Source organism: Silene latifolia, chromosome 1, assembly GCF_048544455.1.
Source record: "Silene latifolia isolate original U9 population chromosome 1, ASM4854445v1, whole genome shotgun sequence".
NCBI classification, from domain to species: domain Eukaryota; kingdom Viridiplantae; phylum Streptophyta; class Magnoliopsida; order Caryophyllales; family Caryophyllaceae; genus Silene; species Silene latifolia.
Genome location: NC_133526.1, coordinates 72,210,239 through 72,231,001, shown reverse-complemented (window position 1 = coordinate 72,231,001; position 20,763 = coordinate 72,210,239). Strand labels below are relative to the sequence as shown.

Here is a 20,763-nt window from a genome sequence, read left to right as displayed (position 1 = left end):
CCATTATGTGTTTTTGTGTGCTTAATGTTTGGATGTGTCGCCATTTTGGCAAGACCCACCTTGCCTTGCAAGAAGGCATCCTACCTCATGGTTGTCTTGTTGTGAGTTGAAGGGGCGGAGTGAGACCCGCTAATTGTCTCATATCGGCTATTATTATTAGGTTAGGTTAGTTTTGGTCCTAGTCTTTGTCACCTCTTTACTCGGGACGAGCAAAGGTTCGGTTTGGGGATATTTGATGTGACCATAATTGGCGCATATTTAGCCCCCGAATTACCATTGTTTCCATGCTTTTTAGCGCCTATTTTGGTCATTTCTTATCTTTAGTTCTTTGTTTTGCATATTCTTTGAGATTTTGATCCCTTGGTAGGAAAGGAGTAAGAATCTTGCATTTTCATGGCAAAACAAGGATAAATTGATCATATTCAATGACCAAGCATCAAGGAGAGACAAGACTAGAAGGCCTTTGTACATAGCATAGTAGAAGAGCATTGTTGAGAAAGGATCCTTGAGTCCCCAAGGAAATCCCCAAGGAATTCATGAAGAAAAGGGAAGAAAAGAAGAAGAAAAGATGCTGCCAGACAATCCGAACGGATTGTACACAATCCGTCCGTCCGCCTAAGCCCAGTCCGAGCGTCCCTCAAAGGAATCCGCTCGGATTCCCCCTCGCCAATCCGAGCGTCTTGACCAAGGATCCGCTCGGATTCCTCAGCTCCCATCCGGCCGTCCCGACTCCCATCCGCACGGATTTCAGTACAGCACGTTTTCGTTCTTCAAGCTACGATTAGAGAAGCCCTTCTCTCGGAGAATACCGGAGTCTCCTTGCTCAACTTAAAAAGTGTAATTACTAGTTTAGCCCTTAGTTAACCCTAATGCATCCTCCCTAATTTTCACTATAAATACCCCATTAGTCTAATTAGAGGAGCATGTTCTTCTTATCAATAATTAGTGTAGTTAATATTAATCAAATCTCTCTTCAATATTGTAATCAAATATTAATCAAGTTTTAATCCAAGTTTTAGTTCTTTAATCTCTCTCTTGTTCTTACTTTATTTTGGGTAATTGAAGATTATTTGGGTTATTATTGGGAGATTGACAACCTCTCAATCTAGGATTCAAGTACTTCTATTATTCTTGCTTTATTATTGGAATCATTAGTAGGTATAATCTCTTAATCCCTTTTTAATTATTGCTAATTACTTTCATTTATTCATCATGTTTCATTATGTTAGTATGATTGACAACCTTTCTAGCATGATCAATATGATAATGAGTGAGTAGTCTCTTAGCTAGGGTTTAATGGGTGATTAGGGGAAACCAACATGGGGAATGATTCATGCTTAAATTAATATGCTTTCATATCTTATTTGCTTGCTTGTTTTGATCTTAATACATGCACATGTTATATTTGATGAAATGCTAAGCCTATGAATCCTTGCATTTACTATCATCTTCTATCCTTTCAACTTGACTTGTAAGACATAACCCAACTCGAGTCTTGTTAGACCATGCATGTGTTGGGTAGGAAAGATTAAGTCGACTTGTAGGTGTTGTACAATCTAATCGATTCGGCTCCGGGACCCAAACTTTCCTAGGATTGTAAGATATAACCCAACTCAATCCATCACAACAATAATTGCTTGCTTATAATTTGAGAACATGTTTGTATGATCATATCCCATGATTCCCCTATGAACCCATGACACCCTAGTGCTTTTAATCAATTGTTTACACCCCTTATTTTATTTACCTTGCTAGTTTATTTTCATTGCTATTTTAGTTTAGTAACCTTCTACATCAACCCAATTTGTGACACCCCTTAGACACTACTAGTTACAATAGAATTCTCATTTCAATACCCGTCCCTTGGGATCCGACCTTTACTTGCCTCTTTACTAATTGTAGAGTTGTTTGTGAAGTATAAATTGTGTTTTGTATCGACCATTGACCAACGACCACATATGCTTAATTGTGAACACCAAATGGACTCGATCAAAAATGGCGCCGTTGCCGGGGACGGTGTTTAATTGATTTAAGATTTCTTTTATTGTTTTTAGTTGTGTCTTTTTTTTCACCTTGGGGAAGTAAAACTCCTCAAGGTTTGTTCTAATTGTTTTCGAGTTGTTTGATATTTTGCATGTCTAGAAGGTTACAAAGAGATTTGTTACCTTTTGACCGTGAAATCGAAAGAACCTTGACGAATAATAGGAGACTTGTTAGGAGGAATTTGGGAGGTGTTGGTGAAGTTGTTCAACCCACTAGTGAGTTTGTCAATCCTTTCGCAATAGAAGGAGAAGAGAACCCATTAAACAATACCACACAAAATCCACCTACAATGCCTAAATTCTCGTCACACTCTATACCCACCGAGGAGGATTTACCAAATGGTACTCCTACCCCACAACATCTTACCGGAAACTTTATTGCCAAGTCCGCCTTCATCCAACTAGTTGAGAGGAGCCAATTCGGGGGAATGCCTAGTGAGGACCCTCATTCTCATATGGAAACCTTTTGCGATTATTGTGAAGCTATCTCTCAAACGGGCGTGACTCAAGACCAAATAAGATGGGTCTTATTTCCTTTTTCGTTAATCGGCACCACAAAGCAATGGTTGAAGGGCCTTGATAAGGCCACCCTTGGAATAGATTCTTGGAAGAAGCTAGCTCTAGCTTTCTACAAAAATTCTACCCACCAGGAAAAGACCAATATGCTAAGAGCTCAAATTACGGGTTTTAAGCAAAGGGATGAAGAATCTTTGTATGAAGCTTGGGAGCGGTTCAAAGGTATTTGTCGCTCATGTCCTCACCATGGACTTAGCGAATGGTTTTTAGTGCAACAATTTTGGAATGGTTTATATGAAGATTCTAGGAACATTCTCAATATGGGATCAAATGGAATGTTCACCGAAGTTGATGACAATCAAACATGGAACAAGATTGAGGAAATGGCGGTCCATAATTCACAATATAGTAGGCCTCGCAAGGCTACTAGAGGAGGAAAGTATGAAGTGGACACCGTTACTCAATTGGGTGCTCAACTTAGTGCTCACATTGACACAATCAACTTGAAGTTTGAACAAGCTATGGCTAGACTTGAGGAAAACTCAAAATCATCAAAGCATCATGTCAATGCCATGACGGCATCCTCATCAATCCCAAGCGGGATATGTGAGAATTGTGGAACCTTGGGTCATGACTCAAGTGAGTGTAGGGGAACAACCGAACAAGTTAATGCTTTCCAAGCTTACAAAAGTGGTACCCCTTATTCAAATTTCTACAATGAAAACACCAAGTTCCATCCAAATCTCTCATACAAAAGCCAAAATGTTCAAAACCCTCAAACAACATACACTCCACCACCCATGAGAAATCAAAATCAAAGACCCTTTTTCAATCAAAACCAAGGCTACCAAAATCAAAATCCATACAATCACCACAATGACCAAGGTTTTGATGTCCAAAAAGCGGTCCTCCAAATGCAAAAGAATCAACAAGAATTTTTCACTCAAATGCAAAAAGATAGCCAAGCAAAAGACACCACCATCAACAACATTCTAGCTCACACCAAGATGTTGGAAACACAATTAACCCAACTAGCATCTTCAAGCTCACAAAGACAAAAGGGGCAATTACCACCTCAAGGTAATCCCCCTAGACATGAAACGGTTAGTGCCATTCACTTGAGAAGTGGTACAGGATATGAAGCACCGAAGAAGCAAGTTGAGGATGAAGTTGTGAGAGCTAGTGAGAATGAAGTTGTGGTGCAAAGTCCCAAAGAAGGGGAATCATCAAAGGAAGAAAGTTCAAAGAAAAATGAAGACAAAGCCAAAGAGAAGGAACCCATTGTGATTAGACTTCCTTTTCCAAGTCGTCAAGCCAAGCCCAAATTTGATGATCAACTTGGAAAGTTCATGGAGATTGTGAAGAACTTAGAAGTCTCAATTCCTTTCACGGAATTAATCAATCACGTTCCGGCCTATGCAAAGTACATGAAAGATATCCTCACAAAGAAGAAGTCGATCCGGAAACTTGAGACTATCGCCTTCACTAAGGTGAGTAGTGCAATACTTCAAGGGGGTTCACCTCCAAAGTTAAAGGATCCGGGAAGCTTCTCAATACCGTGTACCATTGGTGACACAACGATCAACAAAGCCTTGTGTGATCTAGGGGCTAGTGTGAGTGTCATGCCGTACTCGGTGAGTAAAAGGTTGGGAATGGGAGAGCTTAAATGCACCAATATCACTCTTCAAATGGCCGATAGATCGACGAAGACACCATTAGGGATATGGGAAGATGTCCCCGTGCGAATTGGGAAGTTTTTCATCCCGGTAGACTTTGTCATTGTTGATATGGAGGAAGATTCCAACATTCCAATCATCTTAGGAAGACCTTTCCTACACACCGCGGGTGCGGTGATTGATGTGAAACATGGAGAGCTCACTCTAGAAGTGGGAGATGAAATCATAACTTTTAATCTTGACAAAACCATGAGAGCTCCTCGTTTGCATGAGCCATGTTTCATGATTGATCATTATAGCCGGAAAGATGAAAGGAAGAAATCGGAACTCCAATGGAGGAAGAAAGTTGAAGATGCTCCATTCAAAGAGCAAGTGAATTGTGACAAGGAGAGCTTGCAAGCTCATCAAAATCAACCAAGGAAGAAGATGATGGCCTCATTGGCCAAGAGAAGAAATTGGGAGAGTTGTCTCCATCTAAGCAAGAGATTTTCAATGATCAACTCAATGAAGTTTGTGGTCTTTGGGACGACGAATTTGAAGGGATCTTTAATCCCTACATTGGGCATGCCATCGATCATGATCAACAACAAGGACCACGGTCTATTGAGGACCTTTACCATAACAATGAACAAGCTTTTAATTACTTCTTCGAGGTGTTGAGCAACATCAACAACACCTTGAACATGCCCCCTTGACATCTCATCAAGAATGAGAGTTTGGTGGAGTCCTCCCTAAACCACCACTTGTAAATATTTCTAACTCCCTAACTTACTTTTCGATTTTTGTATTGCATTTTTTGTCATTTTTGGATTTATTTTTACTTTGATCAAAATAATTGTCATGTAAGAGAGAAGTGAGGGAAGGACTAATGATTTTAATTGATGTGTAGTGCTTTACCTTAGTGTGGGGATGACAATTGCCTAGGCTATTCATGCCTTAGTAGTGCCCCCACAATGAAGAACACAAGATTTGAAAGAAAGAAAGAAAGAATGATAAGGGAATGCGTTTGTGCACGGATGGAACTGAATCCGTGTACACAAGGACCAATCCGAGCGGATTCCTGAGAATCCGCCCGTCTGCAGCAAATCCGAGCGTCCTGCTGAGAAGACGCCCGTCTTGGGCTGTGCTGAAATTGAAAATTTTCTTGACTGTCAAAGAATCCGAGCGGATTTCTGGAAAGACGCCCGTCTCGAAGAATCCGTCCGTCTTTTGAAAAAGACGCCCGTCTTGAAGCTGAAGAAAAACAAAGAAAAATCTCTGGACAAGAATCCGTCCGTCCTGCACAAAATTCGCCCGTCTCATCTCAGAAGAATCCGAGCGGATTCCCCAGAATCCGCCCGTCTCTAGGCGGGATTTTGAAAATTTTGAAGCTGTAGAATCCGCACGGATTGCGCCCAATCCGCACGGATTGTCCCTGCGTCCTAAAATTGTCGAGTTCTTTAAATACCACCCCACCTTCATTCATTCATTCATTCATTCATAAACACTACCCATAACATCAAAACCCTCATCCTCTCCATCTCAAAAACAAAAACCCTCAACAAAACCCACCAAAATCAAATCAAACCATCCTTCAAACAACAAATCAATCACTCCATCTTCAATAACAATCAAAACCAAGAACAAATTCTTCAACCTTTGAATCGATTTTTGTTCTCATAAAGGCAAAGCCTTTCACCTTCAAATCGATTTGGGCATTCTACAAATTGAAGATTTTTGACTCTTTACTTGGTTAGTTCATCAAATGGCAAGAACAAAGGGAGCAACAAAGGCAACAAAGGCACCAAAAGCAAAGGCTCTCTCTCAAAGGCAAAAAGCTCTACAAGCAAAGAAAGCTTTGGCAATGGTGGTATCAACACCAAACTTGGAAGTGCAACAACAACAACAAATTCCTATGGAAGCATCACCTTCTACTCCGGTAATCGATCAACTCTTGCATTTTCCGGAGGTAACATTCATTTCCGATACCCATAGAAATACATTTGTCAAGTTTGCTATGAAACAAATCCAATCCACCAAATTCGTATGTCAAGATGCCTTAGAGAAGTTAGGTGTTCTTGAACAAACAAGAGTCTTTTTCAATGCCATGGGTTTGAAGAAATTGTTTGAAATGAAGGAAGTAACATACCCCTCCCTTGTCTTGGAATTCTTAAGTTCTTTAAAAGTGACAAAAGTTGAGAATAGGGAAAATATTGAGTTTCGTCTAGCTAACACTAGTAGACGCATTACCTTTCCGGAATTGGGTGGAATTTTGGGTCTTAGCGATGAACATAAATATTATAAGCAATATGGGAAGTATGATCCCGAGCCTCTTTGGGAGGCAATCTCCGGGAAAAAATTTGAAGATTTTCATGCTTGTCGTGCTCTTTTGGTCCATCATCCGGGCATAAGAATATGGCACAAAGTTGTGGGAAATACCATAATTGCTAGGAAAGACACCAATCATTTCACGGGACTCGATTTTATTCTCCTTGAATCAACTTTGAATATTGGAAGAATTCATACCAAGCCTTACAATTCTTTGAGGCTATTGGTTGATAGATGGCTCCATGTAGATAGTGGGAAGAAGGGTCAAACCGTTATTGTTAATGGCGGCCTTGTCACGGTCCTAGCCAAGCACTTTGATCCTAATTTCAATAAGGATAGCAAGTACAAGGCTAAGGATGGTGGCCATCTTATTGATATGTCCATCTTGATTAACAAGTTTAAGTGGGTTGCTCACAATCCCCTTGATACCAAGTATGGGTGGCTTACTAGTGAGGCTCGATCATTCACTTTACCCGCAAAGATTTGCCGTCTTAGTGTCCACCGGACCAACTATTTACTTCCCCTATCCGAAGAAGCCGAGTACATGATTCAACAACAAAAGGGTGATCATGAAACTCCCTCCTCTTCCATTGTTATACCGCCTTACCCCTTTGTGTATGAAGAGTTCAAACCGCAAGGAGTTGAAATTGGAAAAGACTATGTCACTCTTCTTATGCAAGCCATGCACAAGCAAGCTTATGAAGATCGGAAGAATGCATATTTGGCTCAATATCCTCCCCTCCTACATCTAGCTAGGCAAGGACTCCTTGATCCATCTTGTCCTTTGCCTAGTTGGGCGGATAGAGAAGCCTTATTTCCGGGTGCATCAAGGGACGTGGTGGAAGACAATGAGGTTGTTGGAAATGGTGAAGAATTTGATGATAATATTGAGGAAGAAGCAAGTGGAGATGAAGAAAGGGATGATGAAGATGGTGAAGATGATGATGAAGAAAGTGATGAAGAAAGTGCCAAGGAAAGTGGCAATGTGACCACTTCTCATGAGGGAAGTGGTGATGATGATAGCATGATGGAAGACTAGCCTTGGAGACTCCTACACTCCCATGGTTTGTCTATATCTCTTTGTATTCTATTTCATTTTGATCATTGTTGGTTTAGTCCTAGCAACATCAAAGGACTCACACCTCGGTTCCATTGAGGTGTTCTTTATTGTTCCCATTTTTGAAAATCCAAAATGACAATCTAGTTTCATGCATAGCATAGTGTGTGCATGAACTATACCCATGCTTTGACATTAGCAATAGTGTCTTATTTGGTTTGGGGAAGTTAATGCATACACAACGGGAGGTAATCTAAATTATCCTCTCCGTCATAACAAAAACCATGCATCATGTAGTATAGCTTAGTGTAGAATTGCATTTAGTATAGAAATCATGCATCAATTTTGCATAATTTCCATCATTTTGGCCATTGAGGACAATGCCCATATTAGTGTGGGGATGGGAATTCTAACACTTAACTTTTATTTCAAAAACCATAAAAATTGAAAAATTTCAAATTGAAAAATCCAAAAACAAGTTCATTTCCTTTGTATATATTGTCTTGTATATATTGTGTTTGTTTATCCTTGTTCACTTTGATTGACTACGCCACATCCGAGACATGAGGATATTGAAGACCGCATGGTATGATCTTTCCAATCTCCTTTTTCCTCTTTATGTTAATGACTATGTGGCTTTATTTTGATTGATGCGGTAAAAACAATGTGAACTTAGGACTTGCATTTAGTTTATATGTCATATTAGTTGGTAGAATCATTTGCATTAGGATGTGTATATGTTAGTTGCATCATGGCATGTAGTTGCATGATAGAAAAATTTTGCGAAACCGTCTATTTGGGAAGCTTGACAAGTGTATATAGGCCCTAGTAGATGCTTTTTATTCTTAAGACTTTGCTTGTTAGAATACTTGTAAAACACCCTAGGATGTGTCATGCTAGTATCCTTTGACCCATGGTTTAAGGCCTAGTCAAGAGTACCTTGTGGTGTGATAACTCCTTGGCTACCGTTTATTCCAAGGTGACCCTTGAAACCATGCATACTTCTATCATTCATCCATGTTCTACCACATTTTTGTCATCAAAGGGAATGGGCACAAAAAGAAATCAATTTGAGTTCAATGAAATTTAAAATGAAAAGAAAGTTTGCAAAAATGCATCAAAAGAAAAGAGGAGCAAAATAGACTCCTAAAGCTTCAAATACAAGGCACCCTCGTTACTAATTGGGGTGACTTTGAAAATGTTCAAAAAGAAATTCAAAAAGTTGTCAAGTATTGAAATGCCAAAAATCAAAAGAAATGGCAAAGAAAGTGTTCTCAAATGTCAAATGCCAATGAAATTGGGGGGAAAACAAAAATGAAAGCAAACTCCCAAAGTGAAACTCAAATATCTATCGATCCCTTTATCCATCGTATCCATTTTTGTGCATGGTAGAGAGGGGACGACCCTTCTTCTTGTCTAGGCAAGAGGGGGAATTCCGCGATCCTCCAGTGTTTCTAACACCATAGGGAGTCTACTCTTGACAAAAGCATTTAACGATTGAGGACAAAGGTACCCTAGCTTGACACATTTTGGAGGTGATTTATTGGCATCCTTCTAGGCTTAGTAGTTTGAACAAATTGCATCTATGAAGGATTGTGTACCCTTGAATTGCTTCCCTTTTAGATAATTTCCGCCACTTAGATGAGGAAAGTGGCTATTCCTTTTGTAGATGCATCCATTATGTGTTTTTGTGTGCTTAATGTTTGGATGTGTCGCCATTTTGGCAAGACCCACCTTGCCTTGCAAGAAGGCATCCTACCTCATGGTTGTCTTGTTGTGAGTTGAAGTGGCGGAGTGAGACCCGCTAATTGTCTCATATCGGCTATTATTATTAGGTTAGGTTAGTTTTGGTCCTAGTCTTTGTCACCTCTTTACTCGGGACGAGCAAAGGTTCGGTTTGGGGATATTTGATGTGACCATAATTGGCGCATATTTAGCCCCCGAATTACCATTGTTTCCATGCTTTTTAGTGCCTATTTGGGTCATTTCTTATCTTTAGTTCTTTGTTTTGCATATTCTTTGAGATTTTGATCCCTTGGTAGGAAAGGAGTAAGAATCTTGCATTTTCATGGCAAAACAAGGCTAAATTGATCATATTCAATGACCAAGCATCAAGGAGAGACAAGACTAGAAGGCCTTTGTACATAGCATAGTAGAAGAGCATTGTTGAGAAAGGATCCTTGAGTCCCCAAGGAAATCCCCAAGGAATTCATGAAGAAAAGGGAAGAAAAGAAGAAGAAAACATGCTGCCAGACAATCCGAACGGATTGTACACAATCCGTCCGTCCGCCTAAGCCCAGTCCGAGCGTCCCTCAAAGGAATCCGCTCGGATTCCCCCTCGCCAATCCGAGCGTCTTGACCAAGAATCCGCTCGGATTCCTCAGCTCCCATCCGGCCGTCTCGACTCCCATCCGCACGGATTTCAGTACAGCACGTTTTCGTTCTTCAAGCTACGATTAGAGAAGCCCTTCTCTCGGAGAATACCGGAGTCTCCTTGCTCGACTTAAAAAGTGTAATTACTAGTTTAGCCCTTAGTTAACCCTAATGCATCCTCCCTAATTTTCACTATAAATACCCCATTAGTCTAATTAGAGGAGCATGTTCTTCTTATCAATAATTAGTGTAGTTAATATTAATCAAATCTCTCTTCAATATTGTAATCAAATATTAATCAAGTTTTAATCCAAGTTTTAGTTCTTTAATCTCTCTCTTGTTCTTACTTTATTTTGGGTAATTGAAGATTATTTGGGTTATTATTGGGAGATTGACAACCTCTTAATCTAGGATTCAAGTACTTCTATTATTCTTGCTTTATTATTGGAATCATTAGTAGGTATAATCTCTTAATCCCTTTTTAATTATTGCTAATTACTTTCATTTATTCATCATGTTTCATTATGTTAGTATGATTGACAACCTTTCTAGCATGATCAATATGATAATGAGTGAGTAGTCTCTTAGCTAGGGTTTAATGGGTGATTAGGGGAAACCAACATGGGGAATGATTCATGCTTAAATTAATATGCTTTCATATCTTATTTGCTTGCTTGTTTTGATCTTAATACATGCACATGTTATATTTGATGAAATGCTAAGCCTATGAATCCTTGCATTTACTATCATCTTCTATCCTTTCAACTTGACTTGTAAGACATAACCCAACTCGAGTCTTGTTAGACCATGCATGTGTTGAGTAGGAAAGATTAAGTCGACTTGTAGGTGTTGTACAATCTAATCGATTCGGCTCCGGGACCCAAACTTTCCTAGGATTGTAAGATATAACCCAACTCAATCCATCACAACAATAATTGCTTGCTTATAATTTGAGAACATGTTTGTATGATCATATCCCATGATTCCCCTATGAACCCATGACACCCTAGTGCTTTTAATCAATTGTTTACACCCCTTATTTTATTTACCTTGCTAGTTTATTTTCATTGCTATTTTAGTTTAGTAACCTTCTACATCAACCCAATTTGTGACACCCCTTAGACACTACTAGTTATAATAGAATTCTCATTTCAATACCCGTCCCTTGGGATCCGACCTTTACTTGCCTCTTTACTAATTGTAGAGTTGTTTGTGAAGTATAAATTGTGTTTTGTATCGACCATTGACCAACGACCACATATGCTTAATTGTGAACACCAAATGGACTCGATCAACTACCAGTGCCACAAAGGAGAAAACAAACTAAGAGGAGGGGTTCACATCATTTTAAAGGTAAAAAGAAATCAAAGAAGGTGATCAAATCACATGTCCTTCCAATTGATTTGCTAGAACAACAACCTTCAACTCCTGTCATTCTGGAAGAGTTTTTCCCTAAAGGTATCTCAACGAAGTTACTGTTAATACTGTCGCAGTGACTGATGAAAATGAAGGAGATAAACAAAAGGATGGTGCATCAGACCCCGCATCGTTCGAACACTCAAGTCAATCCAAAGACACCAAAGTGTTAGCCGTTCTTGATGCTCTTTCGAAGCGTATGGGATGGAAGCAAGTTTTTCACCTTCTTGAGGAGATGCGTCAACATGTTGTCCAGGCTCTTCAAAATCCAGAGTTATATGAAGAAAAGGTAAGAGATGCAGGGGAGCCTGCAGAGCGATAAAATAAATGTGTATCTTGCAACACCGCCTTATCATTCTCTGATGAAGATTTGTTACTTGGATCAAAGCTCCACAATAGGCCTTTGTATATGTCAGGCTATATAAGAGGCAAGAGGGTGAATTGTATCTTAATCGATGGAGGGTCTGGTGTAAATCTCATGCCGAAGGCAACCATGATTGAGTTAGGCATTACAATGGATGAATTATCCAGTAGTCGAACAATAATTCATGGCTTCAACCTGAATGGCGAGCGTGCTGTTGGCATAAGTCGTGTGAATCTTAGCATGGAGGATTTATCTTCTGATACTTTTTTTCATGTTATTGATGCAAAGACCTCGTTCAAGTTATTGTTAGGTCCGCCTTGGAAGCGTGAGAATGGTGTAGTTGCTTCAACTCTACATCAATGTCTAAAATATTATCGTGGAGGTGAAAGAAAGATCAATGGCGATGTCAAGCCTTTTGCTAAGGTCGATTCATTTTTCGCGGATGCAAAGTTCTTTGAGGAAAATGGCACTTCAAGTGAATTCTTACCATCCACTATTTCATCATTTGGGAAGAGAGACAAAGGAAAAGAAGTTGCGAACTCTCCAAGTACTTTTAGTAATGTTGTTAAAATGGAATTGGGTCAAAGTAGCCAATAAAAAAGCAGCGAAAAAGTCAGACATGTCGAGGAAGCTAAGGAAGAAGATCCACGAAAGAATGCAACTCCGGTGCTTCGGTAAATTCCAAGGTCACGACGCAAGGAAGGTGAAAGTCCTTTTGAAAAATATCATAGCTCAACGACAATGACCAAAGAGAAAGCTAAGTCCAACTATGTAGTTATGCAAGAGTGGATGGTGAAGCTTGTCACCCCTCTGCCTAGCACGGTTGAAAAACAAGTTGTGAGATACGCTCCTACAGGGTTCGTTCCATCATCAAGCAAATCATCCCAGGGGCAAGAAAAGGGTGTCTTTAACTCCAATGCATATAAGTTGTTGGTTAAAGCTGGATATGACTTTGAAAATCCCACTCCATTGGGCAAAGTTATCAATGTTGAGCCTTATGGCCTGAACGAAACCCAAAAGAAACTTTTTAAGGAAGAGGGGAGCTTCAGTGCTTCTAAGGTTGGTCTAGGCTATGAATCTCCTTCACCTGTAAGGATTGGTGCTCAACGAAAAGTAGATGCATTATCCTCTCAGTGCATCACACCTGAAGAAATGGTAGAAGATGAAAGTACAAATGACATGGCATCATCAACACTCTCTATCTTCGATCGGATTCGACCACCTGCAACAGAAATGACTCCTTCTGTGTTCAATCGATTAGGGGGCATAGTTCGTCACAACAATAAATCCCTTTAAGGAATCGTTTTTCTGTCTTCAAGAGATTGGGTGTCCAAGATAATGCCACTTATGCTTGTCAGTGAAGTGCCTCATCACATTTGAAGAAGAAAGGATCAGTGGTTAAACATTTGGGAACTCCATCTCGTTCGGTGTTTGATCGCTTAAAAGACCCTAAAGGGATTAAAGATCATAAGCAATCGTATAAATCCTTAACAAGTCAAAGCAAAGAAGAGGTGAAAGTTAGTGATGATCTCAGAAGTGTTGTCCCTTCCAGAATGAAGCGCATAGAAGTAGTGGACATAGTGCAAGAGCAACCCCTTAAGGTAAAAAGGCACGTTGTGGTCCTTACTAATCAAGAGAAGTCATCATCTTTCCAAGCAAAGTGGAAGTCGCGACTTGGTGAAGCCTCAAAAATACCAAGTGCGAGCAACAAAGAAGAGTTGGAAGATGAAATAATGACGTCTTATCACATCACCGTAGAGGAAGTCCCTGATGCTACTGAAGAGATTGAAGCTGATGAAGCTCCGACATTGCTAGAGGATGGGGGGCAATCAATCGTCGATGACTTAACGGAACTCAATTTAGGTACTTCGGAGGACCCTCGACCAATATATATTAGTGCTCTTCTTACAGAGAAGGAGGAGGATGAATACTTCAAGCTTTTAACTGAGTACAAAGATGTCTTCGGTTGGAGTTACAAGGAAATGCCAAGATTAAGTCCTAAAGCCGCAATGCATCGTTTGGCAGTTAAGAAATGTGTAAGTCCTAAGAAGCAGCCTCAACGACATTTCAGGTCAGACGCGATTCCTGAGATTGAGAAAGAAGTCAACAAGCTAATTGAAGCTGGTTTTATTAGAGAGGTAAAATACCCAACATGGATTGCTAACATCGTCCAGTGAGAAAGAAAAATGGCCAGTTGCGTGTGTGTGTGGATTTTAGGGATCTTAATGATGCTTGCTCAAAAGACGATTTTCCTTTGCCAGTCACAGAGCTCATAATTGATGCAACGACCGGACATGAAGCTTTTTCCTTCATGGATTGCACGGCAGGATATAATCAAATTCATATGGCACCTGAGGATCAAGAGGCTACTGCGTTCCATACTCCGAAGGGGATCTTTTGCTACAAAGTTATGCCATTTGGTCTCAAGAATGCGGGAGCAACATACCAACGTGCTATGCAAAGGATAGTTGATGACATGTTGCACAAGACAATTGAGTGCTATATTGATGATGTTGTGGTTAAGTTTAATAAAATAGAAGACCATATCAACAACCTTCATACCGTCTTTGAAAGACTACAAAAGTGCCAACTCAAGATGAATCCGCTCAAATGTGCCTTTGGAGTTACTTCGGGGAAATTCTTAGGATTCGTGGTATGACATAGAGGAATTGAAGTTGATAAATCAAAGATCAAGTCCAATAAAGAAATGACAGAGCCTAAAAATTTGAAGGAGCTTCGTGGTCTACAAGGTCGCTTAGCTTACATTCGCAGATTCATCTCTGACCTCCCGGAACGCTGTCAGCCATTCAGTCATCTTATGAAGAAGGATGCTATATTCCAATGGGATGACAAATGTCATAATGCCTTTGAAAGTATCAAAAACGTACTTATTATCTGCACCTGTGTTGGGGGCACCAGTTCCAGGAAGGCCTCTTATCCTCTACATCGCTGCACAAGAACGTTCACTGGGGGCATTATGTGCTCAAGAGAATGAAGATAAGAAGGAGAGGGATATTACCTAAGTCGAACTTTGGTGGGAGCTAAACTGAATTACTCTCGAATCGAGAAAATATGCTTGGCTTTGGTCTTCGCAATTCAAAAACTGAGGCACTACATGCAGGCACATACTGTCCATATAGTTTCAAAGGATGATCCTATCAAGTATATACTCTCAAGGCCAGTCTTGTCCGGTCGTCTAGCAAAGTGGGCGGTTATACTGAAACAGTATGATTTAGTCCATGTCCCTCAAAAGGCAATCAAAGGGCAAGCTTTAGCTGACTTCCTTGTTGATCACCCAATCCCCGCGAAATGGGAACTTCTGGATGATCTTCCTGGTGAGGAGATATTCTATGTGGATGTGCTTCCACCATGACAAATGTATTTTGATGGTGCAGCAAGACGTGATGGAGCCGGAGCTGGTATTGTATTCTTGTCTCCCGAAGGTCATGTGTTGCGTTACTCCTTTGTGCTCACTGAACTGTGCTCAAACAATGTGGCCGAGTATCAAGCTCTAATCTTAGGACTTCAAATGGCGATTAAAATAGGGGTCAAAGATGTAGACATCTATGGAGATTCCTTGTTGGTGGTGAACCAAGTCCTTGATGAATTCGAAGTGGAGAAGGATGATCTCATTCCCTACCATCAACATGCGATCATGTTACTTAACAAGTTGGATTATGTTCATATCGGACATTTGCCAAGGAGTGCCAATAAGATGGCTGACGCGCTTGCTAATCTTGCAGCCACTTTGGCATTGGGGGCAGAGGAAGTCACGATAATTCCAGTTTACAACCGTTGGGTTGTACCGCCGCTAGAAGGAGGAGAAATTACAGAGTCATCTAACATGATTAGTGTCTACCAAGTCGATAATGATGTTTGGCGGCAACCTATCATCAATTTCTTGGAACATTAAAAGCTTCCTGATGACCCTAGACATAAAGTAGATTCGTCGCCGTGCTCCAAGGTTCATATATTATAAGAGAACACTTTATAGACGATAGTTCCTCGGGCAATGGCTGAGATGTCTTGGTGAAACTGAAGCTTTTCAGGCCATGTACGAAGCTCGTTCGGGTATTTGTGGCGCTCACCAATACGGTCGAAAGCTTCATGATCGTGTGAAAAGAATGGGGTACTATTAGCCAACCATGGTGCAAGATTGCATGGACTTTGCGAAGAAGTGTGATGCTTGTCAGTTCAATGTAAATTTCATACATAAACTTCCAGAGCCCTTGCATCCTACTATTTCGTCATGGCCCTTTGAAATGTGGGGACTAGATGTTGTAGGACCCATCACTCCAACAGCATCAAATGGGCATGAATTCATCCTCGCTGCAATAGATTATTTCTCAAAGTGGGCATAAGTTGTCAGTGTACGCGAAGTCAAAATGGAAACTATTGTTGATTTCATTCGCACACAGATTATCTTTCGGTATGGTGTACCACAACGCATCATAACTGATAATGGCAAGCAGTTCTTTAACAAGTTGATGACAAGTCTTGGTGAAAAGTTCAAGTTTAAACAATACAAGTCTTCCATGTACAATGCTCCTGCAAATGGCTTAGCTGAAGCTTTTAATAAGACACTATGCAATTTGTTGAGTAAAGTGGTGGCAAAATCAAAGCGTGATTGGCATGAGAGAATCGGTGAGGCATTGTGGGCCTATCGTACTACATACAAGACACCCACTCAAGCGACCCCGTATGCGTTGGTGTATGGAGTTGAAGCCGTGTTGCCATTAGAACTTCAAATTCAATCTTTAAGAGTTGCCATTCAGGAAGAGCTTACAAATGATGACAATGACAAGCTGCGCTTGGATGAGTTGGAAGCTCTAGATGAAAAAGGTTGCAAGCACAACAAAAGCTGCAGTGTTATCAAGCACGGTTGTCACGCGCATTCAACAAAAAGGTGCGCCCTCAATCTTTTCAGGCAGGAGACTTGGTGCTCGCGGTAAGAAAGCCGATCATTACTTCTCACAAACCTAAAGGCAAGTTCACTTCTAAGTGGCATGGGCCATACGTTGTGCAAGAAGTATATACCAATGGGGCTTATAAGATTGTTGATGAAGATGGTGTTCATGTTGGACCGATCAACGGAAAATTTTTGAAGCGATACTACTCCTAAGCAAGAGGCTAAACTGCAATACTCCTAAGCAAGAGGCTAAACTGCAATACTCCTAAGCAAGAGGCTAAACCGCAATACTTCTAAGCAAGAGGCTACACTGCAATACTCCTAAACAAGAGGCTAAACTGCAATACTCATAAGCATGAGGCTAAACTGCATAAGCTCCTAAGCATGAGCCTATACTGCATACCAAAATAAAACTCAAAATCAAAATAAAAAAAACACACACACAAAAAAAACACAAAAAAAAAAACACAAAAAACAACAACAAAAAAAAAACAAACAAAAAATCCTTCTCTGAACTACGTAGGCTTGATCTTGTAAAGTGCTACTTTGGTGCTTTGCAAGTACGTAGGCAACTATGTGTCATGTACTTAAGTGCAGCCACACCCCCAAATGAAAAACCTTCAACGAACTACGTTGGCTTGATCTTGCAATTTGTCCTCCATGGTCACTTTGCAAGTACGTAGGCAGTTTGAACAAACACTTTGTTCGAGTGCAGCCACACCAAAAATTCAAAACTCTCAAAATCGCTCCTGGCCCGCAAGTGCTTAAACAGTGCACGGCTAAATAAACATCAAATCGATTGGTCTTTAAGGACAAGGACAGTCTTTATCATTGACGGAATATGCCTTAAGAAAAAAAAGATGTTCTCGTATCTTCTAGATCTCCAAGTGCCTTGTCTCCCTTCGAACAAGTGTAAACCATGAGTAGTTGAGGGTGATCCTTCAGTTATCCATGATTGTCGATCAAGCGATCTTTAAGGAACATCGTTCAAGCTCAAATCGTCCAAGCTCTGCATCATATGGGTTATCGTACTCCTTCTTCCACTTGGACATAGAGAGCCTTGTAAAGACCGTCGAACAAATCTCGCACTGTGTAACGGATTGATGGGAGTAGCTTTAATTCCTCATGCGATGGACTGGTCAAGTGAGTATCGAAGTGCTCCACCTCAAATTCCTTGGCATCTCTCACGGTCAACAAGTCACAACCTCGAAAAGTATCGAAATAATTCGCACGGAATGCTTCTAACCCTCAAACCATCGTCGGCACGGTCCATTGCTTGCTTCTTGATAACTTGAATTCATGCTCCAATTTTAAAATTTCTCGCAGTCCTTGCACTCACTTGAAGTATCCAATCGATCCACGGTCAAGTCTTAAAATTATCCACCGGGGATGCCTCAAATGCTTTAGTGGCCAACAGGACATGTGGCTTGCTTCATAACTTGGAAAAGAACTGAAACGACCCAACCAGGAGTGGCCATCAATCATTTAGTAGTTGTCAATGAAAAAAAAAAAGCAGTCAGTACCGATGTAATGAAAAAATAAAGAAAAGTAAAACAGAGGGGATGGAAAAATGAAGCAACCAATATGGATTAAAAAAAGGAGTTATATCTCGATGCTCTGGCTCCTCATAGGATTAGTTATCTCACATACCGCATCTCCAAACCTTAAGGTGAACCAACTCAACCAAAACCTTAAGGTAATGGTTGAAGCCCAACTATTATAAATATTCCTATTACGCTCCCTCACTCAAATGCCCATTGGGCTTGAAGAGTGGTTGGTTGTGCACCGGCTCCCCCGTACCGTGTGCTGGGTTTCCACTTCGAGTTTTCGAGGAGTTTTGAGGTTGCTAGGATTTGAACCCGTGACCTTCGGTCACACTGGCTCTAATACCATGATAGATGAACCATCTCAACCAAAAGTTTAAGGTGATGGTTGAGGCCCAACTATTATAAATATTTCTATTATTCAGCCACTTCCGAGCATTGCTACTAGCTAGTTCGTCCATGATTCTTGGCTTCTTGCCGGAGTTTCTTGTCAGTGTGTTCCTCATTCACGTTTCGAGTCGTTTGTTTTTAAAAAAACAAAAGTCAGTTCTTTTTTTAGGAAAGGCAGAATTGTGACAAGCAACGGATCAGTATGCGTAAATGATATACTATGTATGTGTTCAATTTCGTGATTTCCCGATCGATGGAAGTGAAATATTTCAGTTTCATTGCTGCTAATTAATGAACCAGTCGAGGGAGAAAATGGGAATTCAAACAAAAAAGGGTTTCGTGCCATGAAGTCAGGTCTAGCATAGAGTTGCAAGTATGTCAGATATGTGAATGGTTTTAACAAAGGCATGGTGTATATTCACATATTATACTAGCCGTACTAATAAAATGGAGAAGTAGATCATACAGATGCACATTCACTTAAGTCAGGCCATCTAATCTCATAGGAAAGTGTGGAAATCATGACCGTTCAGTTTCGAGAAAGCTACTCTAATGTCAGCATGCCATGACTACCTAACTTTTTTTTTTTTTTTTTTTTTTTTGTCAAACTAAAGTGTGATGAGTGGACTGTGGAGAATAGGTTGGTCCTCATCAATTAAATGGCATGGACTTGTAGCAAAGATATTGCATTACATCAAGGCATGTAGTGATTAATTGTTTACCAGAATCATTATTTAGCTAGTCATGGGTGTATGAACTCTGCCAAGCACAAGGGAATGGGGGCAATATTGAAAAATAATCGCTATCGTCATGTTAAGTCTAACAATCCTACGTTACGATAACCAACTTTCAAATAACTTCAGAAACTTACCTTTCTCGGACCCAGGTGCAGCGTGTGAATGCAACTGCTATGTAGGCGCGCTTCCGTGCACAAGATGGTGCGTCCCTTTGCTACACTTGAATGCCAAAAGTGGTTATTTTTGGTTAAGAAATTTATGTGGGCAGAGTAGTGAACAATGGTTTTACGCAGACAATGTTTGTGCAAGACGAATATTTATAGCTGTAAGATGAAATCTTGTGCCATGATTTTTGCTGATAATTAAGAGTCCTAATGTTGATATGTGTTAACGGATGAATTTGAAAATCAAGGGATTATGTTTGCAGTTCACATTTTTGTTCCCAATGTTTCCTAAACTAAGTAGGAACACTACTAATTGCCCTTGTTCCGGGTGTAATTCCAGAGCAGTTATTTGTTACCACCTGTGCTTGTAGAATGACGTCTTTGATTGAATCCTCCTCTCGGTCTCCTGAAACAATGAACAAACTGAGGGCTCGGCTTTGCACCGAGCGAACTCACTCCGACGCTCAAGTCAGTAAACTTAAAAGGATTAAGTTATGTGTTACTTGGCGAAGTATGTATTGTAGAGAGATAAGGAAGATATTACCAGATTATGAGGTGTTTAGGTTATTTTTCGGATCCTTTCCTCAATGAGAGTTGAGAAGTATTTATAGACTTTCACCTTTTGTCACGTAGTGGCCAAGTGGCCAAGTGGCTAGCAGGTGGAAAGACTGATCTACCCTCGGCCGAGGGACCCATGGCAGGCCGGCGGGCCCTGTTGACTCGCCGCCGAGGGGTCTTGGATATGAGTACGCGGGTATGTGCCCCGGCTGGTTAGTTGTCCCAGCCGAGGCACAAGAGACAGGCCGACAGGCTGCGTCGGTTAGGCTGTCTAAGTCGTTGACTTGCTGTGGATATCTTTGACCTTGCTCAATATGTTGACTCGGTCAGCGGGTGCAGAATGTGTAATGGATGTGTAATGGGCATCATATCCCCCCTCCACATGGATGTGTAATGGGCATCAGATGTGGAAATGAAAGTGGCGCTGGCCGAGACCGAGGTTGTGAGTGCCGTGTGCTTTTGATTGCCCCCAGCCGGTGCTGCCAAGCTTGGTTGAATCAGCGGGCCGTTGGGTAAGTAGATACCAAGGAGCGTGTTTGAAAAAGATACGTCGATTGGCATTCTGTCAAGGAGCGTGTTGAAGAAGCTTTGTAACTGTTTGTCGATTGACATTCCATGGCTGCATGCTTGACATGTATCTCGTTGCTGATTGGTTGACGCTTCATGGGCTTTGCCCTGATTGGTCGGATTGAGTGGGCTTTGCCCTATAA

At 40.8% G+C, this 20,763-nt stretch overlaps 1 protein-coding gene and 1 non-coding gene across 2 annotated transcripts; one reads left to right on the top strand and one right to left on the bottom strand.

The window, feature by feature from the left end:
• Window positions 1-2,704: 2,704 nt before the first annotated feature.
• On the bottom strand, window positions 2,705-2,811 carry LOC141617619 (small nucleolar RNA R71). Its single transcript, XR_012531155.1, has one exon. It is a non-coding gene; the product is annotated as a small nucleolar RNA R71 (small nucleolar RNA).
• A 12,316-nt stretch (window positions 2,812-15,127) lies between these two features.
• Window positions 15,128-15,664, top strand: LOC141648715 (uncharacterized). The gene has a single exon (XM_074457435.1). It carries the CDS (start codon window positions 15,128-15,130, stop codon window positions 15,662-15,664), a length of 537 nt encoding a protein of 178 aa, XP_074313536.1.
• Window positions 15,665-20,763: the final 5,099 nt, after the last annotated feature.